We start from the raw sequence: 12,675 nt of genomic DNA, 5'->3' as shown, positions 1-12,675 counted from the left end.
TAAACAATACAGATTCATAGTTGCAACCTACAAGAGTAACAGAATGAGTGCTTATTCTAAACGAATTTTTCAGCATTGGCCAAGCAGTGGGGGAGCACGCCCTTTAATCTTAGCATTTGGGAGGCAGAGGCTGGCAGATTCTCTGTGAGTTTGAGGCCAGACTGGTCTACATAGCAAGCTCCAGAACTAGCTAGGACAAACTACAAAGCCCATCTTAAAAAAATAAAAAACAAAACAAGTGAACTATTAAACCAGGCACAGTGGTACACTCCGTTAACAGCAGCACTCAGGATGCAAAAGCAGGCAGGTCTCTGTGAGTCTGTGGTCAGCCTGGTCTATACAAAACCAGCCAGGCTTACATAGCGGGCCTCTGCCTCAATAAATAAATAAATACACATAAAAACAAATACACCAAGTATTAACTGGTGAAGTCCAGGGGTATGTATATGGTGTTACTATACAAGTCCCTCAGCTTCTGTTATATGTGTGTATGATATCACACCACAGCTAACATGTAAACATATAAATCTTGAAAAAAAACCTGTTAGTGTATATATATGTACTGAGGCTTGAACGCAGGATTGGCTGGAAAAAATTTTAAAACAAAAAGTCACAAAAGAACATCTCCCTGGCCTTTTAAGTCACATAATTAAAAATTAAACAGCAACAACACAAAAAGTCAAATTATATAAAGCTAGAATCTAAATCCCCCATCCAGCAACCTTTCAATTTTGACCGCTGCCCAGAAGAAGCCAGAAACACCCCCCCCCCCCCCCCCGTTTTTAAGCTAACGCTTACTAGCAAACATAAATGAATGAAATTGCTTGTGTTTCTCCTCGAGGGTAACATTATGTGCGACACCAATTTCATACAGGGACCCACAGTAAGTGACTCCTCCGGCAGCCCATTAGATCTCGAGTTAATGTGAGCCTTGGAAGGCGGAGCAGTTGACTCATCGCCAGTTTTCAAGGTGTTTTAGTGAACTCTAGCGTGCACAGACCTAAGTGTTTTTGGTTAGGATCTAGTGACACCACCATTCCAGATGTAGTATCTCTTAGTATATAGTCCCAAAGAGTTCTTTCTACCGGGATCTAATACAGTGTCACTCCACAGGTGGAACAAGGCAGCCCTCCGCACGTACTTGAGATCTTCGAGTGAAGGTGAACGTCTCCACGTGCCCTTCCACGGCATCTCCAGGTGCTGCTTTTTCCTCCTGGAGGCCATCCCAATCAGATGCAGCACCTGAGCACAAATGCTCACGTTTAGACAAAAATCCCAAACACAAATACTTAAAAAAGGATAAAAATATTTACTGTTGAAAAATGGCAAAACCATACACTAAACCTGATAACAACAACTTCCCCCCCCAAAAAAACCACTTTTGTTTATTCAGTCAAAAGGGTCTCAGTTTGTTATCCTACAGAGGCATTCCCTGGCAAGAAAACAAAATTTCCCCTTTTCAGCTGGGTAAGAGATTCAAGTGTGACTTTTTTTTCTTTCTTTCTCCTTCTTTCTTTCTATGCTTCTTTTCTTTATTCTTTCTTTCTTTCTTCCATTCCTTCACTTCCTTCCTTCCTTCCTTTCTTTCTTTCTTTCTTTTTTTTTTTTTTTTGAGACAGGGTTTCTCTGTAGCTTTGGAGCCTGTCCTGGAACTAGGCCTTGTAGACCAGGCTGGTCTTGAACTCACAGAGATCCACCTGCCTCTGCCTCTCGAGTGCTGGGGTTAAAGGTGTCAATGAGTGAAGCGACAGCTGCTCACTGAGCATGTGTGGTCTGCTAACTGAAGACTGCCGTCAGAGCTGTGAAGTGAAGTTGGCTCTGCTCTGGCCACCGTTAGCTACAGGAACCTAAGTGTCCACGCCCCAGTGTCTTTAACTGATGAGCTAAAGGTTCCTGAAATGAGTAACATGTGTGACAGTGTCTACATTCTGTCATATCCCACACTGTGCAAAAGGTGGGATCAAGAGACTGAGACAGGCTGGCTAATGGGACCCAGTTAACCATAACCACCCGGTATAAAAATACCAGCAGGCACAGAGTTCATCAGAGACAAGAGGAAGGTAATAAGTATTACATGGTCCTCATTTTTCTCTTTATTGAGATGGACTACAGCTACAGAAAACTGAAATACATAAACCTACCCTTTGTAGCATAGACTCCGACCAGGTAGATCCATGGTGCTCTATAGCCCACCGCAGTATTGTTCCCATGATGTATAACATGACATCAGACTGTAAAAGGTTAACCAGACTTGCAAATAAGGGGCAGAATGGAGGCAAAGCCGGAGGAGGAAGTGCTAGGAACAAAGTAGAACATGTTTAAAGGAACCATTTCTCACTAGGTAGCCCTGGCTGTCCTGGAACTTGCTACGTAGACCAGGCTAGCCTGAAACCCAGAGAGTCTCCGTGCTTCGGCCTGCTCTGCATGGGACAGAGGTGTGAGCCATCCGCACCTGGTTTGTTAGGTACTTTTGATGAGCTCCATTAAAGGACGTTTACTAGCAAGTATCTTTTAGCTGTATTCTCAATGTTAGCCAAATGCACAAGGACAACTATATATTAAAAAAAAGAAAAACATAAGCCCAGCTGTACATAGAGTTCTCTTATCTCCAGCAATGCCTTAAGATCTCCATAAAACCGCTGACTACATAGTGACCTGGCCCAGACTCCCGTCTCTATTGGTGTGTGTGTTCACGTGTGTGGAGGCCAGAGGTTGATGTGGGTTGTTTTCCTTGATTACTTTGTGAAAATGTTAAACACCATGGCAGGATCTATTGATGTCTGGCTAGTCTACCTAGATGATTTGCTCTGGGGCATCCCTGCCTTTGCTGGCCCCCTGCTTGCTGAGATGTAAGGTGGGCCACCAAAATCTCAGTTTTCTTCCTTTTTATTTTTTATGTGCATTGGTGTTTTGCTGGCTTGTTTTGTAGGTCTGTGTGAGGGTGTTTGTTGGTTCCTCTGGTTACAGACAGTTGTGAGCTGCCATGTGGGTGCTGGGAATTGAACCACGGTCCTCCGGAAGAGGAAGAGAAAGAGTAGCCAATGCGCTTAACCTCTGAGCCGTCTCTCCAGCCCCATTCCCCCATGTCTATTTTTGTCTTTTGGAGATCTGAACTCTGGTCTTCAAGCTTGTGCAGTAAATGCTTTGCCTGCTGAGCCATCCCTCTAGCCCGCTGTCTCATGTGCTGTGTTCATGGGGCATCTTTCCTTCCTGTCTGTGAGATGGTTGGGAGGCAGGAAAGCTGGTAAAGGGACTGGACTGAAGAGGGCTGAAAAACTCCCTACCCTGAAACCCTTCTCAGAACACAAGAAGCACCACGCGGAGCTAAAGATGTATTGAGTGGAGAGGAAGAACTGAGACGTCTGCCGGCACATGGGGTATACCAGGCCAACTCAGTCATCCGGATGTCCGGGGAGGGAGTGCCATCTTAACACTACTGCACTCATTCTTCCTCGGAACAGGAGAAAGAAAGGTCACACGAAAGCTTACTCTTACGTCTCCTTCCCTGCCAAGGGTGATCACTGTGGCCAATAGAAAACAATGTTTTGTTAGTAAGAGACTGATGTGGACTTTTGGAAATAAGATTAAATACCTGTATCTTCCCTGTTTTGTCTTTTCAGTTTCCTTTGGGCTTCTTCTGCCTAATGAAAGACAATGCAATAGGGGTAAGAATTACAATACAGAACATTAGCATCTGTTTTCAAACTCCGTCCCTTTAAGGCTAGGGACCCACAGGCCAGGCTGGCCTGCATTCCAAGCAGGAGCTGCTGTGTGCAAACTGGGTAGATAGTTTCTACCTCCTCCATGCATTGTCCTCCCCCACCACTCATGCCTCACGGATAACTCTTTTTGTCAGTTAAAAAGAATCCTCACATGTGTTCTTTAAGATGGGGGGAACAGGTACAAACTGGAAACTTAACTTAGGCTTGAATGCTATGAACTGTATGAGAACAAAATAAAAACTTCACAGTAATTTTGATTTTTAATACCATTTATTGAAAAGTATGTTAAAAGAAGACTGCAAGCCAGTTGTGGTAACGCACGCCATGCCAGTAGGATTTGCTGAAAGAGGCAGAGGCAGGAGACCACGAGTTTGATGCCAGCCCGGGATACACATTAAAAAAAAAGTGCAAAAATGTAAGTCTTTGGAATGATTAGAAAAAACTGCCTAAAAGCCAAAATGCCTATCATATAGGACCGATTGTGAATATGTGTCTAATGGGCTCAACGATCCTGATATAAGCTGAAAATCTGTTTTCAGAAGTCAAGAATAATGAACTGGGGATGTATTGTAGTGGTAGAGAGCTTGCTAGCACATGCAAAGTCCTGGGTTTGATCCCAGCAGACAGATAAATAGGCAAATAAAGTCAGGTGTGTATCTGTGCAGTTTATCTTACTCCCCTACACCGAGACAGCGTGGGGAAGACCCGACCATGTTAGCCCAGTGGCCCTGCTGCTTGTGCCTTTCTAGTGCAAGGAAGGCAGCAGAAGCCTGCTGTTCATAAGGAAACCGGACCCAGCACCTCCTACCACACTGAGCTCCCGCCTACCTTGGACTGCTCTGCCCTGGAGAAGTGATAGAAATACAGGTTGAACTCCCTGGCACACTCTGGCTTCAGCTCATACAGGCCTCGTCCTGTCAGCCCAGGTTTCCTATGGGGAGATTATTATTAGCAAAGCCACACCTACCAAGAGCCTTAGACATCCTAGTAAGACTGCAGCTCTTACATCTGTTTTCTTAGGGCGTCAAGCTGGAACTGTTCTGTGGGCTGACATAACACTACACATCCAAAGCTGGAGCCACTGGAACCAGCACCTCTGCTTTGAGCTGGTCCTAACTGCAGAAGTGAATGCGATGGAGACAGCCCAAGTCCGACAGAACAGGCTTCAAAGCTGCAGAATTTCTAAGCCTCTGAACACCACTATGCATGGTGTTAACTTTTCTGGTTTAACATGCAATATGTTCTAAAAACTTTTATAGGACAAATTCCATTAAAACACCTGTGTGAAATAACACTACAGTAAGAACACTCAACAGGGAGAAAGTATTTGCCATATATTTAATATAGCGAGAATCAATGTTTCTATCATATGTAAAAGTGCTACAGCAGTAAGATGGGGATGAATGGCTGGGAAGGAAATTACACAAAGGTGTCACGATCTACAAACAGTCAAGAAACAAGACACTCTACCTCACTGGCTGCATAACGTAACTGGAAGCAAGGCGACAAGTTCATCTATTTACTATACAGAATTATAAGTGCACCAGGCTGGGGAGGAGGTCATCAAGTCCTAAGTTTAGTTCAAAGCAAGACCATCTCCCTTCCCCAGAGTGAGTACACACATTCAGGTGCTCACAAAGTGTAGGAGTGTAAACTGTTCATCAGGACATAAACCTTGCTTTCCTTTCTTCAAAGAGATGCTCTGCTCATCAAGATAAAGATGCCCACGATGCACACTACCTGCTTTGCTACTAGGAACATCTGGGCAGTAAAGATCTTAGCAGAGGAGGCAAGGAGACCTCTCTGCTGCTTTACTGGCCGAGCGAGGCCTGATCCTAAGAAACACCAATGAGAAGCCTAGTCCAGAATTAAAAGTTGAAAAGGCCTGCCACTCTTGAAGTGACAGCTTCACCCTCTGTTTTATCAAAACAAACACATTTAAAAAAAGTGATTACAGAGGCTGGAAAGACAGCTCAGCGAGAAAAGGCATTTGCTGCCAAGCCTGACAACCTGAGTTCAATTCCAGAAAAGCTTATTGTAGAAGAGAACTGACTTCCTCAAGTTGTTCTTTGACTTCTATTATGTTATGCTGAAGTAAACACAGGTGCACAAAAATAAGTAAATGTTAAAAAAAATGAAAACTTCATAAAATATGACACAAACTCACTTGAAATGGGCAACGGTCTCAATGACGCTCTCCATGCCAGTCTCCTTGTTTTCCTAAAGAAGCAAGAAACAGCATGCTCAGCAGATGGACGGCAACTGTGGCACTCTGGGCAGTGGGCTAGCCTGGTCCGGCACGAGTCCCTAACACCACCATCAAGGGTCAGGATGATGTGACTGAATAAGGCCAATCAAATTAATCAGGATATAAACTGCAGAGCCCTGAGACTGTGTAAAGTAAGTCCAAAGGTTTGATCTATTTCAACTCTGGCAGAACATGCTGAAGAGGGGGCAAGAGACAGCTCAGCAGTTACGAGCATCTGTTGTTTTTCCAGAGAACCCATGCTAGGTGGTTCACAAGCATCCACCTCCAGGGGATCAATACCTTCTTCTGGGCTCTTTGGGCACCTGCACTCACAGGTGGACACACCCACACGCAGACACACCCATAAAACTTGAAAACAAACAGTAGAGTCAATGAAAATAAAGGCCTCTCAGCTACAGAAGCTGAAATTCTGAAAAGCCCATGGCTGAAAATTAGGTGGCTGAAGACTAATGGCCCTGGGAGGAAAAACAATTATAAATTCAACCTATGAATGTTCTTGTACACATGACTTTAGTCACTTCAATAAGATGTGGATCATTATTTAAAAAAAAAAAAAAAGACTCTTCCACCAGGCTGTGGGGATGCACACCTTTAATTCTAGCTCTGGGAAGGCAGAGGCTAGCCTGGGCCACACAAGGAAAATATGCCTCAAAAAACCGAAGGCAGGAAAACAAAACAAAACAAAACACCAAAAACCAAAGACAATCAACTCTTCTGGGGCCTGAGAAAGAAAAAGCTCTGAGAAACTTGAGTCTACTCAAGTGAGTGGGTAGTTCACGCCTCCCTTAATAAATCAATACAGTAGGTTGGAAGTATTATGTGTAACCATGACAAGTTCAGAAAGACCATAAAATGCCCTGCTCTAGTGGACAAAACAACTTAGCTCTAAGAAGCATATTCTTCAGTGTTCACTTTAACTCTGCTCTACTTTCTGCTCAGGGTTCCCAATATTTTCCTTTTAAGTCACTTCTAGCAATTCCACTCCCTGGAGTTACCCACATGTCAGAACTGTAGCTTGTAGGGCTGCAGGGAAGTGCACACCCGATGGTGGGGAAACTGACCAGCTGTCTTTAAAAACTGTGGCACTTACATCTTCAGGCAGAGACTTCACCAGTTCGCTGTGAGCCATAGGTTTGATGCTCAGCTGATGGATAATCTCCCGCTTAATTTCATCTGTGGCGCTCACCTGTCCAACCCCAGGACTAAATCTTTCTCCTGTCCAAAACAAAAATGTAGATGGACACATTTTACAGACCCATGATATATGTGATATATACTTATGTGATATATACTTTCAGTTTCTGCAACATAATACACTCCTCCCTCCGTCTGAGTCACTCTGCTGTGGGAAAGGAATGACTGGTTTGGTGGGGAGCAAAGGCGAGAGCAGTTCCCAGAGCACTAGACAGTCACGTGACTTGAGGGTTGCTGGCTGCTTTGGAGAAGGATGAGAAAGAGAGGGCCTCAGCAGTAGTCAAGGCTTTTGCCCTATCCTTCTCTGGTGGCAAGGAGGGAGCTCCCCTTTCTATTTCTGCCTAGGGCCAGGCAAGGTTTCCACCTTGAGCCCTCTTCATTAGCTTCATTGCTGCCAGTTGGATTTGCTACTTTATGGCCACAGAAGATCTGAAACAGCAGGTGAACGACAAAGCAGAAGGGATAAAAGAACTGGGAAAATAGGGGAGGGTCCTAGAGAAATGGACATCTGTGAGCCAAGGTCTTTACTAACTGCAATTACCACCTTCGGAGGTCCAGAAGCCATTTATACCAAGAACTACAGAGAGAAACAATAAATTAGGATTTAAGCACTAACAGCTCTGCTTACTACCCTGTTCCTAGATGGCACAAGGCCCCACCACCCTTCCCCCAATAGTCTTTCAGTTCATTCCACTTCAGCCATTGCATCCTTTCTTCTTCCAGAGGGGAGGGAAGGGGTGTGTCCTCCAGTCCCTTCTCCTAAACCCAGGGGCCCTGGGTGACTAGGAGAGCACAGCTCCATCATCTCGGACACGGGAGCTGGAACTCACCGACAAGCATGATGATAAGGTACAGCATCTCTTCTATCAGAGTGTTGTTCTGCTGAACAACATCCTGCAGGGAGGCAAGGCCAGGGGTGAGAACACGAGCACACGGTCCCTTGATGATGACCATATCCCGGGGTCTTGTGATACAGGTTCTTACCTTATGGGTAATCTCTGAACCGAACCTTTTCCCATAGTCAGGTGTGCTGAAGATCTGATAGAGTTCAAAGCGGCTCAGCATGATCATCAGGAAGTGATTTGGATCCATCATGGAGACACCTGTCTTTTTTTGTTTGTTTGAGAGAAAGGAGAAGAGGAAGATCAGAAAGGACATTCATTGTTAATGAGAGGTTTTCGTCTGCACAAAAAAACACAGCTTATTTTGCCGCCAATTCTAAGAAAAGTTGGATGTCTGCTTAGCCATAGACCCTATATGGTGTGGCTGACAAGAGGGGACAGGAATTTAGTTGGTCAAACAATCTACACAAACAATGTGCCCTATAACCTAAGCCCCACAACAACTGCATGGGCTATCCCAGTCTCTATTAGCTCACAGACACTTCTAAAGTACAGCTGCACTCTCCTCTCAGGGCTCACAGCCTGCTAGGAACTGAGAGAAATACCAACTAAGCTTCCAGTTTGTAAATACATATACCATTACTGAGGCCTCCTGCTGTAGAATATTCCCTTACACTGTGTGAAGATGTGTCACTGTGACTGGATTGATAAGAAGTCAATGGCTAAGAGGTAGGCAGGAGGTATACAGCAGAGACTTCTGGACAGAGAGAGCTCTGAGAAGAGAAAGGTGGAGTCACCAGCCGGTTGCAGAGAGAGGAAGACATGCAGGAAGAGATGGCAACAGGTAGATGATTAGAAGTGGGCTAATTTAATTTGTAAGAGCTAGTGGGACAAGTCTAAGCTTTCATAATTAATAGTGTCCCCAGGCTGTTTTTGAGACCCAAAGAAAAATCCATCTACAATCTCCCACCTTCCCTTTTGTGATAAGCTCTCTATGACATAAAATGAAAACTTTTGTATTAATTTTCTTTTAATGCCATTAAAAAAATTCTAAATCAAACTGAAATCTCAATAGCTGGGAACTGAACTATATCCTCTGGAAGAGCAGTCAGTGCTACACCATCTCCACAGCCTGTAACACTCCTGCTGTTGTTACTATAATTAGCCTTTTTGAGGCAAAGTCTCACTATGTAATCAGGCTGGCCTTAAACTCATAAGGATCTGCCTGTCTGACTCCCAAGCACTGGGACTAAAGGTATGGGTCACCAAGCCAGTCTATTTTATTTAAAAAAAAAAAAGTTTCTCTCTCTCTCTCTGTGTGTGTGTGCCATGTGAGTGTTGTGCCTACAGAGACCAGAAAGATATTAGATGCAGGTGGTTGTGAGGGGCCTGATATAGGTACTAGGGATAGGATTCAGGTTCTTTTGAAGAAAAAGAAAAGCTCTTAAGCACTGAGCTGTCTTTCCAGCCAGGGTTTCTGATTTTAGCAACTGGGTAGATTCCCCAAGGCAGTGAGCTTGACAGGCAGGAGGCTATGGAACACACAAGCCATATCTAGCACGCTTAGCCTGACAGCTCTGGAAATCAGGTGGAAACACTGCACAGGCTGCTGGCCTTGTGTGGGAAGTGTTAGGACAGGGCAGGCAGGAGTCAGAAATATGGGAAGGAGTTTTAAGAGACTGTCTCAGTGGAAGCAAGACCAAGACTCACCGTACCCCATAGTCGGGGTTTAACTTATTACCTGAAGCATCACTATGTCTTTGTCGAACATCTCCCGTCTGCATTTCACATTATGGTAGTAATAGATCTGCAAACAATAATTATAAAAGTTAAATAAACTTTGATGGGTATAGCTTCCTGATCATTCCCTCACTCCAAGAGAAAGCATATGGGTTTGTGTAAGCACAAGTGTGTGCCTCTCTGCTTATATGGATCTGGCGTGAGTTTTTAAGTTATCACTATCTTAGCACAAATAAACCAACTAGAGATATCCATTAATAGTTGTTAGTCTTGTGGATCTCCCAACAACAAAAGACTGTTTCAGGAGAGTTTAGGGCTCCTGATACTGGGGATGAGGGGGCAGGGACAGTTGGGCTGGTAAAGCTGTTGCTGTGACATGTGACGGCCTGGGTTTGAGCCCCAAGATTCATGTAAAGGTGGGAAGGGGGAACCAACTGCACAAAGTTAGGCAGTGATCTGCACATATGCTCCCCCAACATCAAACACACACACATGTGTGTGTGCACATGCACCGCATTCAACTTTATAGTCAAATAAATTTTTATCTTAATGCCACCCTGTATTTTTTTTTCTTTGAGAGTAGATAAGAGTAGCCCTGGCTAACCTGGAACTCACAATACAGATAGACCAGGCTGGCCTCAAATGCAGAGAGATCTTCCTTCATGACCCTATCTTCTGAAAGCTTGACTAAAGACATGAGCCTATCACAACTATTTTACCCCCTGCACTTAATATTGTGTATGTGTGTACACACATGTGTGTGGGCACGCACAACATGCATATGAATGGTGGTCAGAGGACATATGCAGGAGTTGGCTGACTTCTTTTGCTACATGTGTGCAGGTCAGTTTCCTGTCAACCTGATACAAGCTAAGGTCACATGAGAAGAGGGAACCTCAACTGAGAAAATGTCTTGGTAAGACTGGCCTGTGGGAAGTCTGCGGGTATTCTCTCCACTTATGATTGATGTGGGAAGGCCCAGCCACTTTAAGCAGTGGCCCCGTTGGTCACACAGCTTTGGGTTGTATATAAAGAAGCTAAGCAGTGTTCCTCCACAGCCGCTGATTCAGTTCCTGCCCTGACTCACCCTACAGTGAGCTGTAAGATGATGGAACACCCACCCAAAGCTACTTTGGGTTATGGTGTTTATCGCAGCGGTAAAGAGCAAATCAGGCCAATGTGGAAGTCAGGGACTGAACTCAGAGATCACCAGGTTTAGCTGCAAAGCGCTCTCACCACTGAGTCTGCCCACACTCTGGGCAGTGGAGCAAGTGAAACACAGTTTAGTTTTTACTACTCAGCTTTGCCCTAAAGACTGTTTCTAGTAAACGTTAAGACCACTGCTACTCATTTCCACTTTCCCTGATGAAATATAAAAGATCTAAGAAACCTTTGTTTGTATTTTTCTAACAATTTAACACAGATAATACAGATTAAACCCTTTTTTTAAAAAAAGACTTATTTGTGTGTGTATGTGTCTGTCTGTCTGTCTGCCTGTGTGGTACATGTGTGGGGTACACTCATAGGTCAAAAGAGGGTGTCAGAGCCCTTAGAGCTGGAGTTACGGAGTGGTGAATAACCTGACATGGGTGCTGGGGATTGAACCCGGGTCCTCTGCAAGAGCAACAAGCACTCTTAACTGCTGAACCATCTCTCTAGACTCCAGAGTCAAAACTTTCAATGTCCATTTAAAACTATACAAGGTTTATCATAAAAGCTAATGAATGAAATCAAAACATCACAGAACTAAAAAAACCAACAAAACTCACTTACCTGGTTTACTAATGAGAAGCCATTTCTTCTCCACATCCCAGCATGCACTTGGGCACATAAAACAAGACATCTAAGAGGATGCTCTATCAACATGGGTGGGCTCAGTTCACTCTGTGTGTTAAAAAAACAAAAACAAAAAAATCCACCTTGTTAAAATTTGCATAAGGAAAGGCAGTTAACAGGAAAGCTTACAAAATAATATGCTATATCTACGCTAAGATGTATTTGTGTGACAATTTTGTGTCAATTTAGCTAGGTTATTTACGGCCAGCCCAATCTAGCTGTGACTGAGAGGCATTCTTTATATTTTAGTAGAGTTTGAAAATGGGAAATTATCCTCTAAAGTGGATGGGCCCCATCAACTCAGATGGAGGCTGCAGAAAAAGAGGGTTTCTCTGTGTGGGGGTGCATACGCGTCATGGTGCACGTGTGGAGGTCAGGGGAAAGCCTCGGGTATCAGTTCTTGCCTTCCACCTTGGTCAGGGCAGGCTCTCACGCTGCTGTGACCTGTAAGCGGCCCGGTTTCTTCTGTCTTTGCATATGCTGATGCAAACAGCTCATCCTGGCTCTGTGCACAGAAGCCATTTCACCCACTGAGCCACCTCCCAGGCCCCAAAAGTGTGGTCTTTGAAGAAGGAATTCTGCTTCCACGAAGGACTCTGCCCTTGCGACTACAATGCCAACTGTCTTTTGGGCTCTCCAGTGTGCCCAGATGCTCACTGAAACTCATTTCCAACTTCATAAATACATGAGGCAAGCCCTTAATAAAACAGCTCCTTACTCCTGTGCGCGCGCGCACACACACACACACACACACACACACACACACACACACACACACACACTTCAACATACCCCTATTGTTTCTCTTCTCTGGAGAACCCACATTAATAAAAGTTTGTTTCAATTTGGTTTCAAACACAATATAATGACTAGATGTTCTTATTAATGTAGAAGTCACTTACCAGAGGTAGGAGCTCGGGGAATTTATATGCCACTTCACTTCTGCTTAATAATACATGCAAACCTGCATGGAGAAGAAATAAACAAAAACGTGTTTCTATAGTAAAACTAATGTCTACTAGACTCAATGATCACCCAACTTCACCATTTAACTTTTGAAAAAAATGTTTGG

General features: G+C 44.2%; 1 protein-coding gene across 1 annotated transcript in view; it reads right to left on the bottom strand.

Annotated features, from left to right (window-relative positions):
* Positions 1–12,675, bottom strand: part of Ubr2 (ubiquitin protein ligase E3 component n-recognin 2) — an 80,652-nt gene that overhangs the window by 28,292 nt on the left and 39,685 nt on the right. Inside the window, 12 exon segments of the mRNA XM_038343591.1 lie at positions 1,138–1,191; positions 1,194–1,242; positions 2,142–2,296; positions 3,593–3,641; positions 4,551–4,653; positions 5,890–5,942; positions 7,082–7,206; positions 8,016–8,079; positions 8,170–8,292; positions 9,769–9,834; positions 11,541–11,651; positions 12,506–12,567. Of these exon segments, the coding sequence (XP_038199519.1) occupies positions 1,138–1,191; positions 1,194–1,242; positions 2,142–2,296; positions 3,593–3,641; positions 4,551–4,653; positions 5,890–5,942; positions 7,082–7,206; positions 8,016–8,079; positions 8,170–8,292; positions 9,769–9,834; positions 11,541–11,651; positions 12,506–12,567 (1,014 nt within the window).

This window comes from Arvicola amphibius, chromosome 9 (assembly GCF_903992535.2).
Source record: "Arvicola amphibius chromosome 9, mArvAmp1.2, whole genome shotgun sequence".
Lineage (NCBI taxonomy): Eukaryota > Metazoa > Chordata > Mammalia > Rodentia > Cricetidae > Arvicola > Arvicola amphibius.
Note: the sequence above shows the minus strand (reverse complement) of the source record. Positions and strands in the feature narration are given on the sequence as shown.